The sequence below is a fragment of the Suncus etruscus genome, chromosome 3, assembly GCF_024139225.1.
Source record: "Suncus etruscus isolate mSunEtr1 chromosome 3, mSunEtr1.pri.cur, whole genome shotgun sequence".
In the NCBI taxonomy this organism is placed as follows: Eukaryota; Metazoa; Chordata; class Mammalia; order Eulipotyphla; family Soricidae; genus Suncus; species Suncus etruscus.
Genome location: NC_064850.1, coordinates 38,036,866 through 38,062,176, shown reverse-complemented (window position 1 = coordinate 38,062,176; position 25,311 = coordinate 38,036,866). Strand labels below are relative to the sequence as shown.

The 25,311-nt window shown below is 41.3% G+C and overlaps 1 protein-coding gene across 1 annotated transcript; it reads left to right on the top strand.

Annotated features, from left to right (window-relative positions):
• Positions 1-1,485: 1,485 nt before the first annotated feature.
• Positions 1,486-22,372, top strand: LOC126004278 (corticosteroid-binding globulin-like). Its single transcript, XM_049770738.1, has 4 exons — positions 1,486-1,641; positions 9,954-10,731; positions 17,920-18,190; positions 22,153-22,372. Exons 2-4 carry the CDS (start codon positions 10,131-10,133, stop codon positions 22,370-22,372), a joined length of 1,092 nt encoding a protein of 363 aa, XP_049626695.1. The 5' UTR covers positions 1,486-1,641; positions 9,954-10,130.
• The last annotated feature ends 2,939 nt before the right edge of the window (positions 22,373-25,311 follow it).

Genomic DNA, 25,311 nt, shown 5'->3' with positions numbered 1-25,311 from the left:
CCCCTGTTTAAAAAGTTTGAGGACCCCTTAGAGTCTAGATGAGACAGACGCGGCTGTCACTGGAATTGATCATTATGTCCTCTTGGGCATAGCTGTGAGGGAGAAGACAGGCAGCAGGAGCAGTGTCAAAGTTCAAATATCAAAGTGAAGGTGCGGATCTCATAGAAACTGTTTTCCCACTACATGATGGAAAAAAGCACAGCAGGCTCAGGGTCTCCTGAGGTAATACTGACTTTTCAGGTGGAGCTCTGACACCTGCCGAGAGGCTGATTCCAAGGCAGGGACACTCACAGGCTCTGCGTGCCCTGGACTTTCAGAACTGATTCCCACCACTGCTAGGGGACCCCATGCCTTGCAGGCAGAGTGACCACTTCTCAGTACTGATTCTGACCAGTACTGATCATGTTCTCAGTTGCTTTTAGCAAACATTTCAAGAATAAATCCTGTGCTCTTCTAGATTTTCATTGAAAATATACAATACAATTAATTGTACACTCAGTGGAAAATATACAATAAATTGACCTGGGGATTGGCTCACATGGCTACAAGCATGCAAAAGAATGTACAATGCCCTGGGCTGGACCCCTAGTACTGCATGTCCTCTCCCCTAGCAGCAGCATCTCTAGGGCCACAGAGCTTAATGCAACAGGAGTGCACTCCATTAATACATGTTGAGATTTTACAAATGAGTGGTCCTTTGATTTGTGTGACACAGCTCACTGCCACTGGATAAACTCATGATAATGTGCAAACTACTGTTTCATCTGTCACTGGAAATTTCTCTACCTCCCGAATTGAAACTCTGTTTCCTGAATTACTAACTCTCATTTTGCCTTCCCTTTCTATTCGAGTTTTCTATTTCTATAACTTTAACTTACCGTTTTTATTTTGCAACTGGATTGTTTGGCTTAGCACCATGCCCTCAAACTCCCTCCCCATTGCAACACATCCTAGAATCTCCTCCCTTTTGTAAGGCTCAGTAGTAATCTATAATATATTCCTAATGCTGAAGTAGGAAAAATCATATTGTCTCTTACCATAGTGTCTATCCCAAAGAGGCTGAAGTCCTAATAATTTCCAAGGGGATAAGAGCAGTAGGAACATCTCTTGCTCTAATATTTGCCTTTGACTCTAATTATGACATGTGATCACAAAATTCTTGTCATTTCTATGTGATAAAAACACTATGAACATTACTAATATTTGCCTTGAATCCAGTGCTTGACACAGGGACTCATAATCCTTTGGAATTTCCTAGTGTGTATGTGTGGGGAGGGGCGGGTAATAGTGTCTTTTTTTTTTTCTAATGAAGTGACTTTTAGTGTCTCTTGGTCAATTTCAGGAAGACCACCAGAGACATAGACATTCATACAGCCATGTTCTCTGGGCAGGCATAAAAGGAATGGAGACTTAGTAAATCATTAATCATGCTTGTCTGATGAAGGTATAAAAAATGTCCCCAAACCAATGGCTCAAAGAGCTTCTGGGCTTGTTGACACATCTGCCTGCCAAGAGGGTGTTGCATGCCCACACCACAGGGAGAGGAACCTCTTTGCTTGGGATTCACTGCGGCCTCCGTGTGTACATCTCTTCATCGGAATATCAATTCAAACTCTTTATCATATCCTGTATAATACGAAGGTAAACATTAGCCTTTCCCTGAGTTCTATGTGCCCTCTAGCCAATGAGTAAACCTAAGAGGAGGGTCCTAGAAATCCTCATTTTAAACCAGTGAAAAGTATTGGAGTGGGTCTGGGACTTATGGGTGCTGTCTGAGGTGTGCAAAGTATTGGGAGTATAGGAGATTTCAGCCTTGGGCTTGCAGGTTCTGGTAGGAACATTGGGTTCATTGACTCAAAATTAGAGTTGAATGCTGGGGTCTTTAGCTGGAATCAGAGAATTTTGGCATGACTGTGGAACCCAGATATCTGTATGTATAATGGGAAGAGTGTGTATAGATGGGATGGGAGCAATTGTTTTTCTTCAGAACCATATTTTAAAAATCCATTCTTGTAGCCAGAGATGGGTATTACCTTGCATACAGCCTAACTGGGTTTGATATTTAACATCCTATATTGTCCCTCAAACCTGCCATGAGTGATCCCGAGCACAGAAGTAAAACCTGTGTCATAAGTAAATTCTGTTGAGAGTAGCCACAAACAAACCCACCAAAAATTTGTTCACTCAATGGTTTCTTCCTTTATTTATCCTTTTTCTTCCTGATAAATAATATAGTTGTAAAAAGTAGTGTATAAAAATATCTGTCTGATGGGGCCGGAGAGATAGCATGGAGGTAAGGCATTTACCTTTCATGCAGAAGGTCATTGGTTTGAATCCCGGCGTCCCATATTGTCCCCCGTGCCTGCCAGGAGCAATTTCTGAGCACAGAGCCAGGAAAAACCCCTGAGCACTGCCGGGTGTGACCCAAATACCAAAAAAAAAAAATATCTGTCTGAGGCCCATATTCATACTTGTTGATATGTGGAAAAGTGAACCAGGCTGTGATCATGAATTTCTTCTGAATCTGTGCTCATAGATTACCCCTGGCATTGCTCAAGGCTTATTCTTCATTCTGTATGCATGGAACACTTTTGCTGGTGCACATAGGATAAAAGTAGTATTGAGATCTTAGTTGGTGACATGCATAGCAAGCACATTATCTTATATTTCTGGTCCAAGCATTTTACTTTTTATTATAAATAATGTCTTTCTATTTTTATTTGTTTTGGGGCCACACCCAGTGATGCTCAGGGGTTACTCCTGGCTATGTGCACAGAAATCGCTCTTGGCTTGGGGACCATATGGGATGCTGAGGATCAAACTCAGGTCTGTCCTGGGTCAGCCACGTGCAAGGCAAATGGTCTACCACTGAGCTATCACTCCAGCTCCTATATTTCTTTTTTTATAGTCAGTTATTTGCTTCCCAAGCAATTGTCAAGGAACCCAGGGCCCATTCTTAGTGATATTTGGCAAATCAAGCAAGTAGTTCCAATGCCCAGACCTGGTTGTATTAGAGGCCTTCATAAATATATCTAGAAATACTCAGGAAATGCCCAAACTATATATGCATTGTTATGATTGGTTTTGGTCCTTGTTTAGCAAAGCAAAATTCTGGCCAGTGAGATCTATCTGCAATCATTTCCATTTAAAGTCTATTTTGCCTGATTGTAGTAGATAATCACTCTTTAACTGTTTTTAATAAGTTCCTGACAAGTCTGTTTATCCCACTACATTTGGTCAGTATTGGTCAAAAGTATTATTTCCCACACTTTCAATTTTATATTGTGGTCTTTGGATCCAAAATGAGTCTCATGAGCCAGAGTGATAGCACAGAGGTAGGGCATTTGCCTTTCACATGGCCTAAAGAGGTTTAATCCCCAGCATTCCATATGCTCCTCTGGTCCCCTGAGCCTGCCAGGAATAAATTCTGAGCACAAAGCCAGTAGTAACTCCTGAACGCTGCTGGGTGTGGCCTAACCTCCTTCTCACCTCCACAAAAAAAAAAAAAAAAAAAAAAAGAATATCTTATTGTCAGCATATTGACATATTGACCTCAATTGAAACTGGTTTGGGGTTTATTCTCTTTTTTTGTTTTGTTTTGTTTTATTTCATTTTTGAACCACACTTGGTGTAATTAATAACACAGGGGTTATTAATGGATCACTACTCAAGAATTCCTCCTAGTGAGTTTCAGGGAAATACATGGGATGCTGAAAGTTGAGCCCGATTGGCTATGTGCAAGGAAAGCACCCTACTTGCTATACTATCTGTCTCCTTCCAAACAAGTTTGTTTTAATCCTTGCTGAACATCTATAGCATTTAAAGACATTTTTACATTTACCTTTAATGTAACTACTACTAAGAAGAGGCATACTTCTATTTTCCCACTGTTTCACATTTATTTTCCTATTAGTCTACAGTCTTTTCCTTACACTTCACTAACTTCTTTGGCATTTCTTTGATCTATATGGTAGAAATTTTTTAACAACTCCCTTCTCATATCTATATATCTATATATTTTTCTTTTAGCTTACAGCAAAGAAAATACTTTTAGCATACTAATGTTCTAAATCTCATTTGAATGCATGCTAGTTTAACCTCAATAAAATACAATAACTCCATTTCTATGTAATTCTGACACTATATCCGTTAAGTAATTTGTCTGAAAATTATTCTTTACATACTATGTATCAAAAACAAAATAATTGTCTTATGTCTCATTAAAATCCAATTGAAAAGGTCTAAGTGAGTAAGATGTTTGTCTTTCACACAGCTGCCCTTTACTTAAATCTTGCCAGTTGTTATCACTGAGTAAGAGTCAAGAAAAATCTCTGAGCACTAATGGGTATGAACCACCAAAAACCAAAAAAGAGAGAGAGAGAGAGAAATAAAATAAGGCATGTATTTTAAAGTAAAATTATAATGTATTTAGAATAGTCAGTGCATTGATTAGGGTTCTTATTTCTTCATATCTAGCCTTCTCACTCTCAGTGTCTTCTCTTTACAATTAGGAGATCATTTCTATGGCATTTGTTGTAGGACATATTAATGATAAAGAAGCCCCTTAGCTTTTGTTTATTTGGCAATTGTGAGGCCACTCTGGATTAAGACAGCATAAATTCTTCCATCTTAAGATGTCAGACATTTTTCTTTTTTCTTTTTATTTATTTATTTATTTATTTATTTATTTATTTATTTTAGTTTTGGGGTCACACCCTGCAGTGCTCAGTGGTTACTCCTGGCTCTATGCTCAGAAATCTCTCCTGAAAGGCTCAAGGGATCATATGGGATGTCGGGATTTGAACCACTGACCTTCTGCATGAAAGGCAAACGCTTTACCTTCATGGTATCTCTCCGGCAAACGCCTTACCTTCATGGTATCTCTCTGGCAAACGCCTTACCTTCATGGTATCTCTCCGGCCCCATGATGTCAGACATTTTTCACACACAGCGGATTATTTTTTAGTTACTTCCAAATCACGTCTTGAAATCCTTCCCTTTCAGGAATGAAGTGTATAAATAGGCAAAATGTCAACCTAGATGCCAATCAAGGAAAAGGAGAAAACTGATGATCTGCCAAGCTCTCAGAAAAACGTAAAATAAAATAAATAAAATGTCCTCCAAATAGAGCTAATGAATCATTCTAAAGGGCATAGTTTCAGATTTAGAGCATAAAAGAAAGCTCCTTACTCAAGGCAGGGGTCACTCTGCTCTCATAGGGGATGGCTGTGATTAATCAGCTTTGGGGCTCAATGCTTGCTTGACTGTACTTAATAAAATTCTTTAATTTCTTTGTGTGATCTTTTGCATACTGGACTCTTTTTTTTGGTTTTTCGGGCCACACCCGTTTGATGCTCAGGGGTTACTCCTGGCTAAGCGCTCAGAAATTGCCCCTGCTTTGGGTGGACCATATGGGATGCCGGAGGATGGAACCTCGGTCCTTCCATGGCTAGTGCTTGCAAGGCAGACACCTTACCTCTAGCGCCACCTCGCTGGCCCTGCATACTGGACTCTTAACATTTGGAAACTTTTTCTGGATCTGATAGATCGAATTACACCACAGTCAGCACATTGTGTGTCATCTGTTCCTTTGGAGGTAGGCACTGTCTGTCTAGGCCCCCATCAAAGTCCTACACTGGGAGAAACTGGACATAGTATCACTCTCCAAAGTCAGGGTAAACAAGGGACTCCTCCCTCTCCCACAGATTCCTTTTAAAGGAAGATCTGTGTCTAGAACTTTCTTGGGAACTTCTGCTGCAGGAGGCTTCTGTCCTACAGCTCCAGTGGGATTTCAATGAACCCACTTCAGGGAGAGTGTGTTGCGTGGATGGCGAAATATGAGATAATAAAATAATGAAACCTCACACAAATATGTGGGGTTAGCACATCTTCTGGCAGGAGTGCGACAAGTTTCATCTTTAAGCAGGGTTGTTTTTGTGTTTTTTTGTTTTTGGTAAGGGGTAAATGTTTACAATCACAAAGCAGAGTTTAACAGTAAACAGTACTTACGCTATGGGTGTGAACTGTAAGAATTCTGAGTTTCAAAAGAGAAGGTCACATTCAGGGCAGTTAGTTTGAACAACTAACTTCAAATGAAAAGTAAGAGATTATTAAGAAGTAGAAAAATCTAAGAACATGGTCTTCACGTAGGTGAGCTCTATTGTTTTAGAGGTCAAGAAAGGTGCCAAATCCCTTAAGGTGCAGTTCCCATTTTCTGAGAAGGGTCAATATCCCAGAATCTGTACTCTAGCTACACCCTTGACCAGCAGGCACTGAGGCTACAAGGACATATATGAAAAAAAGAAAAAATATTGTGTTTTGATTTTAGTGCTAAATATTATCCAGAAAAGGGATTCTCTTAGTAATCTTTGGTGCTGGGATTTCTGAAAAGAATTTGATCGAAGCCATATTTTTACCTGAGATTTTACAAAGGAGAGATAGCCAAATAATGACATAAAATGTAGCACCAAGCATAGATTTATCTTTTTGGGAATTCCTCAACTATCCATGCAGGGGTAAAGGCTTCCACAGCAGGCCTTTTGAGGAACCAGGGGGGTGGGAGGTATCTCAGCTCTCCACACCAGGGAAATTCCAGTATACATCTAGTGTGCCTCCTGAGTTCCCCTAAAACGAAGATATTTTTGCATGCCATGGCAAACTTTCCTCTTTTTTTGTCATTCTTGGGTCTGTTCTTCTTTCCAGTTTTTGTCATTTCATGATCCTGTATTCACTTTGGGATTCTCAACCTCAGTATAACCATACTGGAGCACACTGATACGAAAAGACCCTCTACTTCTCTCTCTCTCTCTCTCTAGTTCTTCAACATGTTAAGGATTACCAGACAAGAGGGTCAATTGTGGGTTAGAGTCCCACCAACCCAAGGCCATGGGTTAGAGTCCCATGAGAAGGGAGACTATGGTTTCATTACATCATCTAAAGTCTCTTCTGGAGATTATGAATACAATCAAGATTTCCAAGATATAAGTTGGCCAGAGACATTCCTGAAAACTGCTGGATGTGTTGAGTTTTCCCAACATTACAGCAAATTTGTGTTGCTTTTTGTGCCTGTGGTTGAGTTTTGTGTCTCTTTGTTATATAGTTTAATATGCAGGTTTAGTAACAGAAGAGCTCCTTATCCACTCCCATAGAAAGAGCTCAAGAGCAGCATGGGAGGGTCAGGAAACACTGAACAATCTCAAATGGCTGACAGGAGTTCCTGTCTTTCTTGACCAACCTCAGCTGTCCTCTTGCCATTCTTATAGTAGCAAAGGAACATCAATCTATCAATCGAGTACACACACATATTGAGAATATATATATGATATATATTTATATATACATATGTATATGTATGGTAGCCACTCTTCTATTTATTGTCAATCCAGCTGTCTATATGGGATGCTGGAGTTGTTGTAATCTGGTTGAAATAGTGAAAGTTTTTAGGCCTGCACAAGTTGCATTTGTCACCTGTCTCTGCTCCTTTTCCAACCAGGAGAAAAGTTAGATGATAATAAGACCAGTACACAGGGCTCTTGCTTGTAGATAAAACTATTAGGACATTGGGCACTGGAATACTTTGGAAATTCAGGCCTGAAAAAGTTAAAATCCTTTGAAGAGACTAAGAAGACTCAGGGATAGTGCCCAAGGTTGCACTCTCTCTCTCTCTCTCTCTCTCTCTCTCTCTCTCTCTCTCTCTCTCTCTCTCTCCTTCTCTCTCCCTCTCTCTCTCTCTCTCTCTCTCCTTCTCTCTCCCTCTCTCTCTCCCTCTCTCTCTCCCTCTTTATCCTTCTCTCTCCTTCTCTCTCCCTCTCTCTCTCCCTCTCTCTCTCCCTCTTTCTCCTTCTCTCTCCCTCTCTCTCCCTCTTTCTCCTTCTCTCTCCCTCTCTCTCTCCCTCTCTCTCTTTCCCTCTCTCTCCCCCTTTCTCTCCCCCTCTCTCGCCCTCTCTCTCCCCCCTCACTCTCTCAGCATTTTCCCCTGTGGCCCAAGAATTCCTCAACCTAGAAGAAAAGGGGGGCCACTTTCACTTTCAAGCGAAGAGGAACAGCCTCTTTAACTATAGAAGTTCATAAGAACTATAAATTGGGTGGAAAATGTTGCTTATTGCTGTGATTAGCTTTTTAAAGACTTTATTGTTAATTAGTTGTCCAGTTCCAGGGAATTTTTGCTATTGTTAAGGAAGCAATTTGTTGTCCAATTAAAAGAGGGCAGTTTAATTTTCCCTTCAAGGAGTAGATCACTGGTTTGAGGGAAGTTGGGGGAAGGGAAGTGGATGCAGAAAGAGGCTGGAGCACAGAGCCAAGAAGGCTCTGTCCAGTGTATTGAGCTGGGCACAGGGATCATTGTGGTGCTAGGGTGCCACAAAGATTTGTGAAGGGGTATTGGAGAAAGGAATGTAGACATGTGTTTTAAAGAAATTGTATAGTCGAACTGGATTGTTATATCTGTAGAATAGGTCTAATGAAAATGGGGCTTAGGTCTCTGGACCCATGTTACAGTGTTCATAGAAAATTCAACCATTGTAAATTATAATTGTTCTTAAACATTTGCTTTTGTTCTTCTTGGCACCTTCAGTATGCTTCAGTATGCTGTTGGTACTTCATGGAATTATGTTTGTTTGCATAAATATGAATAGAGTTTTCCTCTCTGTAGTAGGTATTACTCCTCAGTTAGGGGAACCCAAAGCCCTCTTCTAGGAAAACAGAGTTTAAAGGTGATGAGGTTAAATAACAGGAGCAGAATTAGTAATAATAGGTACTGTTACAAGTACTCTGCTAACATCATGGGGACCCTAGAGCAGCGATGGAGAACCTATGGCATGTATGCCAGCTGTGGCACTCGAAGACTTTGCAACTGGCACATGGAAGGTCTGCAATTAAGAGACGTTGCGCTGTGAGAGGCAAGTGTGCCAGTATCTGCTTTACAGCTCACTTGGTAACAGGGTCAGACTGGCCATTGGAAGGATGTGCTGGCACTTTGAGGAAATTCTTTGGTTTTCTGTGGGAGTTTGGGCATCGGGCTCAAAAAAGGTTAGCCATCACTGTGCCTAGAGGCAGGATGTTCTATGGAAATCAGAAATCATATAAGAATGTTCAGATCTGCAATGATTGGGTTGTAGCTGGGCTCTGCTTTTGGATTCAAAAAAATGTCCTGGAGAACACAATCTCCCCCAATCCTGAAGAGGGATGGGGTATTTCCTACCAGAAACCTTGTACAGAAAATAAGAGGCCTACCGTATCTCCAGCTCCTTAAGCTGACCTGATCTTCACATTTTATACTGTCCAAGCCTCAGTAACCCTGAAGTGACAGGCAAAATGCATTAATGCTTCTATGGATGTAGACCACTTGCTCTGTCCTTGACCAATTCTCAGGAAATCCCAGTAAAATAATAAGATACTTCAATTTAGAGTTTTCCAGCCTTGCCATGTTTATGCAAAGGAACAAGTCAAGTTTATTAGGCCATATGGCAATATTTAAAGTGAATGTGGAGAGAAAAATTATATTTTTTGCAATTTACTGAATTAAATGCATTCTAGTGGGCTTAATTTAAATTGGCTCTGATCGATTGGCTTCAGGACTCACTGTTAATTTGACTTGTGCTTAATAAAATTCTTTAATACAAAGTTCATCATTGTGTGTGGTCTTTCAGATACTGGACCCTAAAAGCAAAGTCTTTGTTTCTCCCTCTTTTAATGAAAGAATATTGTTCTAAGAGCTATTCTATATCTGTAGAGATAAATTCCCGGTTTACAGTTTTTTTTCTCTTTCAATTTGTTGATTATTTCAACAGAATGGTAATTGAACCTTCTTAAGAAGACCATATCTCTGCTTACTAAAATATAAATTATCTTTTTAAATTTGTTAAATTATGGGTGTAAGAAGAGAATACAACATGGTGGGGACTGAACTCATAGTAAGTACCTAATAAATCATAGCAAGTGCTCTTATATTTTAGGTCAAGGACACTGATATCCAGAGTTCTGACTTGTCCTACATCACAAAATCAACGTGGAGAAAGAAACTGGGGCATACATGGGGTCTCCTGCTCCCATTCCACATGGAACACCACCTTGAAGATTCCACATCATCTAACATCCATTCCTAATTTGGCAGGGCTTGGCCGGACTGCACAATGCTGCTCACCCTTTGTACCTTCCTCCTCGGGCTGACTCTCAGTCACCCCCAGACCATCCCGGATGATAATATCATGACTAGCAAGAGCCCTTATAGGAACCTGGCTCCAAACAATGCTGACTTTGCCTTCGACCTTTTTAAGCATCTAGTGAGCTTGAATCCCAACAAGGATGTCTTAATCTCACCTATAAGCATCTCAATGACCTTAGCTATGCTGTCTCTGGGTGCCAAGAGTCAAACACGTATTCGGATGCTTAAAGGTCTGGGTTTTGACCTCAGTGAAATCTCTGAAGTTGAGATCCACCAGAATTTTGAGCATCTTTATTTATTCTTCACACGGTTGAATAACAGCTTGGAAATGATCATGGGAAGCACCTTGTTCTATGATCAGAGCCTGAATCTTATGGAGCTATTCTCAGAAGAAGCCAAGCAGTACTATGGTTTGGAGCATTTGGCTGTAGATTTTCAAAGTTGGGAAAAAACCAAAGGTCAAATTAATATGCACATTAAGGATAAGACACAGGGAGAAATCTCAGATTTGTTCTTGGAGCTGCCGAACCAGACTACCCTCATCTTGATAAACTACATCTTCTTCACAGGTATTCACTATTTAACCCATTGTGATAAGGACATGTCTGTTATTGCACTGGAGAAGTAGTTTAACAAAACACAAAGTATCTGCATGTCTCTCTTGTCTATGCTCTTATTATAAAGGTGGATGCCCAGAAGAGTTGAGTAACAGCCATAACTCTTAAGTTTGTTCAAGGCCCAAACATGTAACCATGAGTAATCTGACAGCTTTAGTCTATAAACCAGGGGTCTCAAACTCGCAGTCCACGGGCCATTTGCAGCCCTCCGTACAACATCTTGTGGCCCGCGGCCGGCCTTCAAATATCGCAGTATTCGCGATTATTTGCTTACCGAATAATCACAATAAAAATCACATTAGTAAGAAAAAAATCGCATTAAACATTCGCATACCCCGAGCAGTTCCATTCAGGGTATGCAAATGTTTAATGCGATTTTTTGCGATTTTTTTCTTACTAATGCGATTTTTTATTGTGAATATTCGGTAAGCGAAATCCCTTATGCAGCCCTGCCTCACCCCAACTTTGCCTCCTGCGGCCCCCAGGTAAATTGAGTTTGAGACCCCTGCTATAAACACTACTTGAACCTGGACATGAGTCAGGCAACATTAGGCTAGGATACAACATTAGGCTAGTGATACAACCTAGGCACAAGGGCTCCAGATTGGTCCCTTAATCCTCCTGTGCCTGCCTTCCATATGCTCACAGTCAGCTCTGTATGGACCCTATTTTAGCTAAATTTTGATTCCTCCTCACTAATCTGAAGCAGGATTTTTCCAAGAGCCCATACAGAAAAATCTCCAGGGACATATGCTAAATGAGAGATTCCAGAGTCCACACCAAACATAATAAAGCAAATACATCTGGGATATGTCTTAGAATTTGTTTTTGTTGTCTGTTTGTTTGTTTGTTTTGTTTTTGGATCACATGTGACTGTACTCAGGACTTATTTCTGACTCTGTATCCAAAAATTGCTTTTGGCAGTGCCCATGGGGACAATATGGGATGCTGGAGGTCGATTCCAGTCTGGCCATGTACAAGACAAGCATCCTATATGTTGTACTCAGTCCCAGAATTTGTTCTTTTAACCAGGGTCCATTCTAATTAGTTCTTTAATCTTTAATCTGTTGCTTTGGAATCATATTCCTTTACAACAATATATAAACTTCCTCTAGTTACTATAGCAATGATCCTCATCCAATGGAACTCAATTGATCCTCTATCCATCATAGTTTTCTGATATTGGCTTTTGTCTACAAGTGTTCTTTAGAATCCAACCCTCCTACCTTTCTTTTTCACTGTTAAGGGCCCTTTGATTAGATTGGGCCAGCCTGAACTTTAAGGTTTATGTATTGACTTCTTAAATACTAGTTATTAGCTAACTTATTCACAAAAGTCACCATAAACATCTATCTTTGGGTCTGGTGGGTCGAATGTTCATACCCATTCTGTACCTATGCTTTCTTCCCACTGACTACTACTTTCCACCCTTGAAATCTCAGATCAACACTCACCTATCCCATGAAGCTCCCCCAGATTGTCTCAAGCAAATTTTTTTCTCTCAAAAGCATCTCCGGTAAGTTTCCAACATCTCTTTTTAACAATCATCATGGTGGGACATTTACTCCAGATCCAAGTGACTTGATTCTGGCTAAGGTGTTAGCTTTACCTATATACAGGTTAAAAAATAAAGTAAGAAAATAAAATCAAGGGGCTGGATTGATGTCACAGCAGGTAGAGTATTTCATACCTTGTATGTAACTGTCCTGGGTTCAAACAGCAGCATCCCATATGTCCCCGGAGCCTGACAAGAATAATTTCTGAGCACAGAGCCAGGAGTAACCCCTGAGTGCAGAGCTGGGAGTAACCCCTGAGCACATCTGGGTGTGGCCCACAAAACGAAAGAAAGAAAGAAAGAAAGAAAGAAAGAAAGAAAGAAAGAAAGAAAGAAAGAAAGGAAGGAAGGAAGGAAGGAAGGAAGGAAGGAAGGAAGGAAGGAAGGAAGGAAGGAAGGAAGGAAGGAAGGAAGGAAGGAAGGAAGGAAGGAAGGAAGGAAGGAAGGAAGGAAGGGAAAAAGAAAATCAAGAGGTAATACAAGGGCCAGGTAAATAATATGGGAGGCTAAGGCACATAACTTGCATGTTTCTGACCCAGTTTCAATTCCTGGAACTACCTGGTTCCCATACATTGCCAGGTGCAGCCCTGGAGGTTCCCAGGTACCACTGGGTGTGGCTGCCAGACTGTAGAACTCAGCAGCTCCACATTCAAGCATATTCCTATGGGTTGGCAAGAATCAATGGAAGGACATCAAGGCTTTCTGAGTACTGCTTGGGAAGCACAAATAAAATAATAGAATGTAAAATTAAGTGCAGAAATTAAATGTGTTAAAAGTCATTCCAATATTTAACACGTGTACAACACCAGTAACGATGAAAAAGTTCATGGCTCCAATCAAAGACCCATCTCTCTCCTTCCCAGCACCACATTCCCCAAGGCCTCGATCACCATCCTTCCAAACCCTCCTCCCCTTATAGAATGGGCTCACTTAGTCTTCTTTTTGCCTTTGGGCTGTCACTACCGAAATCATTCGAGATGAAGTTAAGCAATCATGTGGAAAATGATTTCACAATAAATTGCCAAATAGAGTAAACATTTTCTTTTATCTCCATCATTACTGCATGTAATTATCCTAGAACATAGTACAAATTTGAGGCATAAAATATGCTGATTCACAGTTTTTATATATTGGGGAAGGCTCGAAAAAATTCTACTTAACCTATCCCTCACCTCACCCTTTGTGGACCTCTGTGCTACGACCTGTGGGGTTTGTTTCTCTCGATAGCTTTCAAGTATACAACAGCTTTGTTGACAGTAGTCACCATGTTTGAAAAGCAACAACAATCCCCAAAACTTAATCATCTTGTAATTAAACATTGTATCTCCTATCCACCACACCCATCTCCATCCATGTTTTGCCCCTGGGAATCACCATTCTATTTTGTTCTGATGCATTCAATCATATTTTAATCTCACATACAGGAAAGCACATGTAATATTTGTCACTCTTGTTTGGTTTATTTCTCTCTCTCTCTTTTTTTTTTTTTTTTTGGTTTTTGGGCCACACCCAGTAATGCTCAGGGATTACTCCTGGCTATGCGCTCAGAAGTCACTCCTGGCTTGGGGGACCATATGGGATGCCAGGGGATCGAACCGCAGTCCGTCCTAGGCTAGCGCTGGCAAGGCAGACACCTTACCTCTAACGCCACTGCGCCGACTCCTTTTTAAATTAATTAATTAATTAATTTGGTTTTTCGGCCACACCCATTTGATGCTCAAGGGTTACTCCTGGCTAGGTGCTCAGAAATTGCCCCTGGCTTGGGGGGGACCATATGGGACACCAGGGGATGGAACTGCGGATCTTCCTATGCTAGCGCTTGCAAGACAGACACCTTACTTCTAGCGCCACCTCGCCAGCCCCGGCTTATTTCTCTTAAATAATTTCTCCTAGAACCATCCATATGTCACAAATGAGAAGATACCCATCTTTGTTCATGGCTGAATTAGATTACAGTGGACTTATACAAGAAGATGTTGGCAAAGGATGTTGGTGTGATATGCTAGCTTGTCGTTTCGCATGCTAGGATTACAGGGCCCACTAAATCCTATTCAGTATCAGGGAGCACCAAGTTTTTGTTAACAAAAACTTCTTGTAAAACGTTGGCTGACTCCCACCTCTTCATCCATTCAGTTATTATTGACCAGGAGTGGCGAACAAGTTCGACACAAAGAGCCAAAATTTTAAACTGTGAGAGTCAGAGAGCCACACCACGCAGTGACCTGCCAAAACAGACAAACACTCACACAAAAGCATATAATTTTAACAATAATATATTAAACACATATTGCATTTTGCCATTTTGAGTGAGGGTAAAAATCCTGCAGTGATGGTTAGGGTGTGCTGCGTCCTCCACACTAAGAACTCACAACAAGATGTGACCCAACATGTGACACACTGGTCGCCAGCTTGCTGGCCCATGCAGTAGTTTCCGAGGGATGGAGATGGGAGGATGCGGCCTGGGGGCGGGACTACGCCTCAGAGATCTCTCCTCAGAGGTCCCTCCTCAGAAGCAGCAGAACAAAATCCAAACTTGGCGAAGAGCCACAGTATACAAAATAATGATAAGCGGCAAAGAGGGGCCCGGAGAGATAGCACAGCGGCGTTTGCCTTGCAAGCAGCCGATCCAGGACCAAAGGTGGTTGGTTGGAATCCCATATGGTCCCCCGTGCCTGCCAGGAGCTATTTCTGAGCAGACAGCCAGGAGTAACCCTTGAGCACCGCCGGGTGTGGCCCAAAAACCAAAAAAAAAAAAAAAAAAAAAAAAAAAAGCGGCAAAGAGCCGCATTCATTTTGGCCGGGAGCTGCATGCGGCTCGAGAGCCGCGTGTTCGCCACCCCTGTTGTAGACCCTTAGGTTATTTCCATGTATTGGCTCTTGCAAATAATACCATGAACATGAAGTAAAGTGAGTACTTCATGTAAGTGAGTGACTTCATTTACTTCAGGTAATTACTCAGAGTGGAATTTCTACACCATATAGCAGTCCTTTTTATAAGTTAAGATAAATATCCATACTGCTTTCCATAGCATAAAAAGTTACCTTTCCAACAAAAATGCATTAGGATTCCTTTTCTCCACATTTATTATATATTATATAATATATATATTATATATATATACCTTCTATTTCTTGCATTAGGATTCCTTTTCTCCACATTTATTATATATTATATAATATATATATATTATATATATATACCTTCTATTTCTTGTATTTTTTATAAGACAATACAAGAGCCTCTTAGCAAGTCGAAACAAGTGATGACTTATTTGGGGGGTGCTGGGAGGTGCCATATTTTGATTAGCATTCTTCTGATGTTTTATGAAGATGTTGAATTACTTTTTGTGCCCCTTTGAAGCTTTGAATTATTTTCTTAATTGGATTTTTTGACATTTTAAATTTGATTCTTATTTCCTGATTTTAATGACAGTTTAACTTAGATTCTTATTTTCTGCATTTGAATTATATCAGGGAAAGTTTATGCATTTCAGATGTTAATGTATGGATTGCAGAGCTTTTGGGTTGCTTTTCTACTATGTAAAACTGTACCTTTGGTTTCATAGACTTTTTAGTTTTCTAGAGTTGCTTTTCAAAATGTTTGTTTCTGTTACTTGTAAATTTGGTATCAAATTCAAAATATCATGTCAACTCAATGTGAACAAGTGTTTTCCTTGTTATCTTCTAAGAGTTTTTTATATCAGTTCTGTTTACTTTTTGAATTATTTTATAATTGAATCATTTGAGTAATATGAAGTTCATGAGGCTGGAGCAAGTGTTCAGTGGGTAGGGTGCCTTGCATGCAGCTGACCTGTTTTCAATCTTTGGTCCTCAAGCCTGCAGAGTGATTGCAGTTGAGTAATCCCTGAGCACCACTGGTGTGGTCCAAAATAAAAAGATAGAGGTTCAACTTTATTCCTTTGAATGAATGGGTGTGGGAGCTGGCATGGTGTCATTGAGCACATGTCTCCTATTTCTCAGCTTTTCAGTATTCTCAAGACTGAGAAGGACTAAACTAATGAGACAGTAGTTTCTATTGATCAAATCAGAGAATCTTTAAGCATCAGAATGTGGACCAAGCATTTAGGATACAGCACAGCAATGATCATTTGTGATAAGGCAGAAGAAGAGAACTCAGGCCCTAGGTGATTCAGGGATCCACTGAAATGGTCCTGGTACCAAGCAAGGGTGGAAATGAAGCAAAGCACCATCGACATGACAGTTAGAAGGTGCAGTTTTTCAGGCGTGTTCCTGATATGGTGACTTTCTTTTTTGAAGAACATAGAAAATGTCATTAAAAGTTTCCAATGGAAAAAAAAAGTTTCCAATGGGAATTATCCTTGCTCTTGTAGGTGACTTCTGTGCACATCTTCTTAAGCATATTACCATGAATTTTTTTGGTCCAAGAAATTTTGAGTTAAATTTCCTTTAAATTGAGATCAGCATCTATTCTCTATTTTTGTTGCCAAACTGGAGGTAGCCAGATTGGTTATGCAAACAAACCATATATATCAAAACTTAACACCAAACAGTGGAAGATACTTTATCCACATTGCCTTTCTTCTGGGAATTGCATGCACTAGTAAACAAGCACTAGGTCCTGGGGACCTCAGACTTCCTTGAGAGGGTGGCTTGAGAACCCTGAGATGGCCTTACTGGTGCTGAGTCATCCCTAAAATGAACATCTGTTAAGTTTTGAAGATGGAGGGTGGAAAGGTCCATCTACCCAGTGTCTCCCATGTAATTTGTTTCTCCAGAGTCTCTTCTTTCAACTATTAGAGTCAGCAGGGCTTCAGAGGGGACTCTTGCTCACCCATAAATCCCCTAGCTTGTGAAAGATCAGGTATCCTAAATGGTTTATACAGTTGTCACAACCTAACATGGGTGGTGGACTGACAAGGAATTGGAACTTGAGTTCAAGAGCAGCCATGACCTTCCACAACACGGTTCTCATAACTAGGCTTATCCCAGTACATAGGGGCCCCCCAGCAACTCCACTCCAGTTTTTGAACTACTGAAGTTGCAATGGCAGGAGAGTTTATATGGGTGTTCCCCAGTGAGTGGGAATGTTCCCAGAAGCCACTTTCTCATAATTAAAAAGCATACAAGTCCTATCTGTTAAGGGAATGAACTCCCTAACTTAAGTAACATCATGAACTTGTGGGTGGTGGTTGTGGGGGGTGACTGACTGTAGCTACAAGGTATAACCTGTGAGTTTAAGGCATCTATCATCTTAAATTGCCTCCAGGAAATGGGGGTCCCTCTAGGCAGTGTGGGATGGGGGACCTCCCCCTAAGAAGGAAGAATAGTTGATTGACAAGGCAGTCAGATTGTCTTTTAGATGTGTCTATGACCAGGTTGAGAAAAATATTTAATGAAGATGAAGACAAAGCTGGGTCTAAATCCATTTTCCCTTTTTACAAGTCAATGTTAGGAACATAGTTCCCTTGCAGTATGTTGGGGGTAGAAGAGACCCCAGCCTCTGGGGTCCCACTCTTGATCAGGACAATAGCAGTTCAGGAAGGGCCCCAGATCTGTATAAGTCCCTGCTCTGTGCCTCCTGCAATCACTCCTTCTCTTCCCAGGCACATGGGAACAGGCCTTTGACCCAGCAAACACCATGGAGAAGGACTTCTATGTGGATGCTGAGACAGTGGTAAAGGTACCCATGATGTTCCAGTCTAGCATCATCAAACACTTTAACGACACAGAGCTGGGCTGCATGGTGGTGCAATTGGACTACGTGGGCAATTGTGCTGTCTTCCTCATCCTCCCAGACACTGGGAAGATGAACACAGTCATCCAGGCACTGAGTCGAGACACAATCCATCGGTGGTCTACATCCATGTCCAGCAGGTAACTCTATTCTTTCTCTAGAATGAATGAACTTTTGTCCACTAGGTCCCAAGGTATAAGAGCTTCTGACTCCTATGATCTGAGGTACCCATAGTTTACACTGAGATACATTAGAGTTTCTGATAAGGTAAGGGGCTCCTTTCTGTAAGGCGGGTAAGTAACTCTAGGAGTTAATACATTCTTGAATCATTTTCCTTTGGAAAAGAAGTGGTTCCCATGAAATCCCAGAAGGTTTCAGGTGCCCCATTGATTCTTAGGCAATCAGGCAAGTGCAAGAGAATTGAGGTTACCTGATCCCTACAGTACAGGAATACCCAGGCCACCCCATGGGGTTATCGGTCTTGCAGGGCCACTCACAATGGTGCTCGGGACCATCATGAACCTATGCAAGGATACTCAGGGAACTAAGGGGTGCTCAGAAATGACCCCAGAACAGGCATGTGTCTTAATCAATGTACAAAATCCCAGTCTTCATTTCTTCCAACTGAATCTACATACCCTCAATCTGATGGACCCTACACAAAACATCTGGATATATTTTCAGTCATTCAGGGGAAGGTAATAAACACAAATGTCTTGTATATGTTATGTAGGGCTTGAATATGTAGTTAGTAAGTAAGAAGAAACTAAGATGTGTATGGTGTGGGCTGGGTGTCAGGAGGAGTGTCTGACATAGAGGTCCCACTCAGACACATGTGATCAGCATGGAGGGTTGGCTGAATGTGGTATTGAGCAGCACATCACAAATAAGTGGATGTTCTAAAATATTGGTTTCCAACTTCTACGTCAGAGAATAACAAAGTCAGAGTCATCCTGTGTCCAGCTCCCCAGAGGCAACCTCAATTTGGAGGAGGAAGAAGATGTGCTGGAACATGATCGCCAATCTTAAAATAATCATGTTCTTGTGATCTTATCAGTGATTATAAGTAAGAAAGACCATGCAGAGTTGGCCCCAATGGTGAGAGAGATGGGGTGACTAGAAGGGCCTAGATGATGCAGGGGGAAAGAAACACTAGGGGCTGGAGGTCCAAAGGAGACTCCTGGAATAACTGTTATATCTTGCCCACTGGTCTTCCTTCATCAGATCACTTATATAATAAACATCAATGGACGCACTTGTTGGGGACCGTGACAAGCTAAGTCAAGATAGAATGGAACCTAAAACATAATAGAGACAAACAAAACAGCTGCCCTAGATCAGAACATATATGCCCACAAGAACTAGTGGTGGTGGCTTGACCAAGTTCTACAGGACTATAGGGAAAGAGGAAAAGAGATGCAGGAATGTAAAAGCAGGGTTTAGGTGAAGACCTGCCCTGGAGACAGGGAGAGTTTTCCAAGTAGCTTGTGTTGCCTTTGAACTCTGTGAATTTTGCCTTAAAGTGCAACTGATGGAGGCAGAAAGTGGAGGAAGCTGGGGAAGCCATGTCCAAGGTATCCCCAGATCTAGGGAAGGAACAACCAGAGAAGGATGCAGATTGCCTGAAATGAACAGTCTCATTAAGAATTGTGCATGAAGAAAGTCTAGAAAAGGCTCTTCTGACAGAGGAGAGTTCCATGTGCTCTGAGGTATTATCCATTTGGGCTCATTTCCACAGATGATACTCAAAGGAAGATCAGTCCAGCCCTTTGTGCACAGGAAGTACTTGGAGCTTGACCTCCCTCCTGCAAGGAAGGCATCAGCTGCCCACAATATAGGGGTCCAAATTCTGAGATCTTAGTAATTTTTATACATATTTTGATCAGTGTGAATAAGAGTTCCTTTCTCTCCACATCCCCGCCAGCACTGCTTATTCTCATTCTTTGTGATGTGCACCAATCTCTGTGGCTTGAGATGGTACCTCGTAGTTGTTTTGATTTGCATTTCCCTGATGAATAGAGATGGGGAGCATTTTTTCATGTGCCTTTTAGTCATTTGTATTTCTTTTTGTTGTTGTTATTGTTTACAGTAGCCAGACATTTTTTGTTTACAATAGCTAGACTCTGGAAACAGCCTCAATTCCCCTCAATAGATGAATGGCTAAAGAAACTATGGTACATGTATACAATGGAATATTATGCAGCCATCAGAAAAGATGAAGTCATGAAATTTTCCTATACATGGATGTATATGGAATTTATTATGCTAAGTGAAATAAGTCATAGGGAGAGAGATAAACACAGAATGGTCTCACTCATCTATGGGTTTTGAGAAAAATGAAAAGCATTTGAGTAATGATTCTCAGAGACAAAATAGAGGAGGATTGGAGGGTTGAGCTCACGACATGAAGCTCACCACAGAGATTGTTGGGTGCAATCACAGAATTAATTACACTGAGAACTGCCATAACAAAATGTAACTGAATGAGAGAATTAGAAAGCCTAGAGTACAGGCCGCTGTGTGGTGGGGAGGAGGGACACTTGGTATATTAGTGATGGGAATGTTGCAATGGTGAAGGGTTTAGAAAAAAAGAAAAAATAATAAAGAAAATTCTCTTGGCCTTTTAGAGACGCAGGGTGCCTCCACCCTTGAAGCATACTGTCATGAGACCAACTACAGGCTCTGGACATGTTAGTTGTCAAACCCTAAGGTCTTTCCTTATGGTGCCAGGAGGAACCTGCCATTTGAATATGGAGCCACCAGGGGGTGAGAAATCACCAGGACTGAATCAATCTGCTCCCTCCTCTGGCCCTGCCCATTCTGCTGAAAAGGAGATGAAGGGTAATCCTTCTCTACACCCAAAATAGCTTCACTAGACTACTCATATGAACCTCTAACAATGACATTTTCTTCCAAATATTTTAAACATCCATAGTAGACAAGTTAGCTGTAGTAGTCATTATATGATTGGACTCAAGCACTCGACTCGATCCTGGATATTTCCTTGAGCCCCACAGACACTATTTCTTTACTTCCACACTTGAACCTCACTTTTCTCATCTTCTTATACCCTGCTTTTCCACTCCAGCACCCCAATCTCTCCCTAACACAGCCCATTTTGTTCTACTTACATCCATTCTACCTTTACATGAGTCCTCTTACCTAGCTCTACGAGGCTGAGGGACTGATTTCCATTTTCCCTCTTATGGGACTCATCTGAGTTCCCATATCTTGATCTGGAAACAGAAATTGTTGAATCTAGCTTTGAACAATCATGCCCCTTTACAACTGAGTACTAAGGAGCACAGAGTCCTGCTCAGTCCTCCCAATCAAAGAGTCCCCTAAACCACACACTTTCTAAAAAAGAATTTCTCCAGCCACTCAGCCCCACATCTGTTTTGTTCCTGAGAAGAGACTAACTCCTCCCTTGTCTCCAGTGCCCACTCCCACAATACTCAGAAGGACCCCAGCTCCTTCCAGGTGCTCGAGGTTCCCATAAACACTTACCTTTCTGAAAAGAAGGGGTTTTCCAATGAAGCAAGGGAGTGGACCGGTCACATATAAGTGTCCACCCACCTGCACCATAATTTGAAAAATTGCCTCTGCTTGATCATGGAAGTTGATGGCCCAACAAGCAAGTTATCACAAAAGGAAGAAATTTGGAGGAGAGAGGCTTATCAGGATCCTGGGTCCCTTGATGTCTGCTGTGGCCACACAGCAATCTGTGTGACACACAGATTAGGGTTTAAGGGGAATCACTTGACTAGAGCCACAATGTGTGGTGGCATCACTGGACTGGGATTTCTACTCCCTGTGGGTGCTCCTTCTCCCCGTCCTCACCTGCCAGGAGGTGCTGAGGAGACCAAAGACCTTCCTCAGGATCAGTGTCTCAGTGTTCAGGGAGCATCTGAATGACAGGTAGAATCAACTCAGGGAAGCTCTGGGAAGGAGAGTATAATTCTGAGCCAGAGAGGAGCTTTCTGAGAGGAAGATCATCTTTCTCTTCTGCTTCTTGTGTGTCCTGCTCCAAGGCAGGGAAAGACAAAACATGTATAACAAGACCTTTCTCAAGAATTATCTAATCTATGCTTCCCCTAAACAGACAACTAGACCTCTACATGCCCAAGCTCTCCCTTTCTGGCACTTATGACCTCATGGACATCATGAAGGCCATGAACATCACAGACGTAAAGATCAACCAGATGGAATTACCCAACATCTTCATTAGAGCCAAAAGGTTTTACTCAAAGGTAACTATTTCCAGCTTCCTTTATGCTCTGCTCCTGCAAATCCTCACAGATAGTGACAGGCTGCCCCACTGAGCTCCTTTCCAAGCTAATCTATAGGTTCTAGGCTTCCAACCTGAGATCTTCCTATACTCCAAGATTTACACCAGGCTTACTGAGGCTCAAGGGAGAAGGGGACCACCAGCAGGCTAGAGGCTGGGGGGGACAGCCTTGGCATCTTTCAGTGTCATCAGAGAGACCAGGGAAAGGAGCTGGTCAAGAGGACTTTGGACAGCCCCTAAAAGAGGATAGAGAGTGGAAGAGCTCTGACAGAGTCCCACTGTATCCCACTCATTGTTTTATTGAGTCCATCACTGATCTCTCACTCACTCATTTATTCATTCATTATCTAAGGGTACATCCACTATACTAGGGATGCCTCCATGGATCCTAAGAAACCTGATAGTGACAGAAAGAGGGGGTACAATGGACTTGGAATCAACTGGAGCAGTGTCCTTTACTGCCCACATATGAACTTGAACCCTGATATAGCCTAGTTCATTGGAGGTGCCTAATCTATGCATGAATTCCACCTGTCTCTGAGAGGACCTCCAGAAAGATCAGGAGCTCTCCCGGACTGCAGAGTCAAAGGAGCTAACAATCTGCCCTGGGGATCTGGACCTCAGACCTCATTCCCAGCTTTCATGAAATGAACAGGCCCACAGCTCACAGTCTCCAGCATAGAACATGTAACAAGTCATTCCAGAGCCTTCTCTAGTTGTCTCTACAAGCTCTGTGCCTAGTGTTGACTCACGGTCTGACTCTTTGTGATCACACCCCAAACTTTCCAATCAGTGATGCCCTTTTTCTATGTGCATGGGCTCCAATATTCCCTCACACAGGGACAAGGCCCTGCTTCTATCCTGTTATGGAGAACAGGGTCAAAATAAATATGGGTTTCAACTCCTGCCTAACACCCCTGGCTCAGGCAAACACAAACTGTCTCCTCTCTCAGAAGTCTAGAAGTTCTCCATACTCTAAAAGTTCTTCTGCACCAGAAATACATGAAGGGGGAAATCCAGCCCATGTCTTGCCTGAGTACTGGTTTTCTAACACCTTAGATGGGGGGGGGGGCAGGAGGCCTTAGGAAGATGTGAGATTCGTGGGCACAGTAAAAACTCACCACCCCTTGGTCCATACCCAACAGATGGTGCACAAAATCAAACTACAATTCAGAGAGAAAGGCAAGGAGGCAGCCGCCTCCCCAGTCTTAACTATTAGAGGTCGAAGGGAGACCAACCAGCATCTCCAAATCTCATTCAAAAAGCCCTTTCTCTTGATGATCTTCGACAATGAATCATGGAGCAGTCTTTACCTGGGTAAGGTGGTGAACCCAATGCGAGTGCACAGCATGTAGAGCCACACTGCTCACTGGACTTGGGCACTGGAACTCACAAGACATTTTTGGGCATAGGTGTCTCCCCAATCTATGGTTTTATCCTTGTAATAAACAATTGTCATTTCAATTGTTCACTGGTGTGGTGACACCATTGAATATTGTCTACCCCACCTTTCAGCCACACCTGTGGCTACTCATTGGACCTGGTTTGGTGCTGTGGAGAACCTTACCAAAGGACAATGAAGACCCAATTCCTTTTTTTTTTTTTAAAGATATTCCCGTTTTAAATTACTTTTCAATAAAAACTAAAATACAAAATCACAAAAACTAAAACGGAACAGAAAGATAAAAAGCATTAAAGAGCTTTAAGATAGGTGATATATACACAGATAAATAAGTGGGTAGATGGGTAGAGTCATGCAAAGGGAAGTAGCTACAGAGATAAATGAATAGATTAAATAATATATAAATAGAAAAATAGGTACATAGACATATAAATAGAATAATATATAGATAAATAAAAGGTAAATAGAATTGATAATTATAAAATTAGGTAGAATAATAGAGGGATAATAGATATAGCATACATCTTGAGAAATGATATTGTTCTTCTAAAATGGCATATTAATAATTTTCTAATATATATTTATATACATTACACAGAACTGCCAGCCTATCTAAAGAAAAATACAGAAACAAGAATATATGTCTGAATTCTACAGCATCATCATCATAATTGAACAACTTTCAATGCATTTCCACTCAGGTCAAAATTAACACAAACATAATACTTCCCACTTTTTCTGGAGGTTTTATTCGATGGCATTCAATAAGAGAAAAGAATAGTAAGAACTATGTAAAACTCTACTTGTCATAAAACACATCTCTAGCAAATCTATGATAAAACAAGCTCAAACAATAAAAAACAAACTCAGCAAGATGCAAAATAACAACTACGATAAAGGGCACTGAATGTGTATCATGGAAAAGTAAGCCTGATAGTAATGAAACAGATACATTAGAAATAAACAAGACATACAAAAATCCTATATACCCCCCACCAAAAAAAGGCTAAACTACATGGAACTGGAGTGATAACACAAAGGGTAGAGTGTTTGTCTTGACATGGCTGACTGAGTTCAATTCCAGGCATCCCATATGGTCAGTCACACAAGTCTACGAGGAGTAATTTCTGAGCTCAGAGTCAGGAGTGTGGTCCAAAAATAAAAAGGCAACAAAAATGGTAACCACACCTTATAAAAAGGCTCAACATAGCTATGGAGGAAATGCCTTCTTGGATAAGATTATTTTCAGTATTCTCAACATTACCTAGATAATAGTTCTCCCTACCTCTGTTGTTCAATAATGTAATACTAACCAATTAGGTTTATATTTCCTGAGAGACAAAATGGTATCAGATTCATGGGGTATAGCACACAAGAAGAGCCAGAAAAACGGGGAAAAGGAAAGTCGTTATACACGGAGGTATAAGATGTAACACAGAGAGCCTTTCATAGACACTGAAACAGGGCAGGACATCCAGACACCAACCTAAGCACAAAGGAGAAAAGTAATTGCTAAGGATGTTGCAGGTCAATTGTATGGAAGGAGGAAAATGACTCTACAAGCACCAAGG

Bases quoted from the DNA above. Each gene is read 5' to 3' on its own strand.
- LOC126004278 (XM_049770738.1), top strand. From the start codon at position 10,131: ATGCTGCTCACCCTTTGTACCTTCCTCCTCGGGCTGACTCTCAGTCAC. The intron at 10,732-17,919 runs GTATTCACTATT...TTCTCTTCCCAG, and splicing joins AAACTACATCTTCTTCACAG to GCACATGGGAACAGGCCTTT. The intron at 18,191-22,152 runs GTAACTCTATTC...TCCCCTAAACAG, and splicing joins TCTACATCCATGTCCAGCAG to ACAACTAGACCTCTACATGC.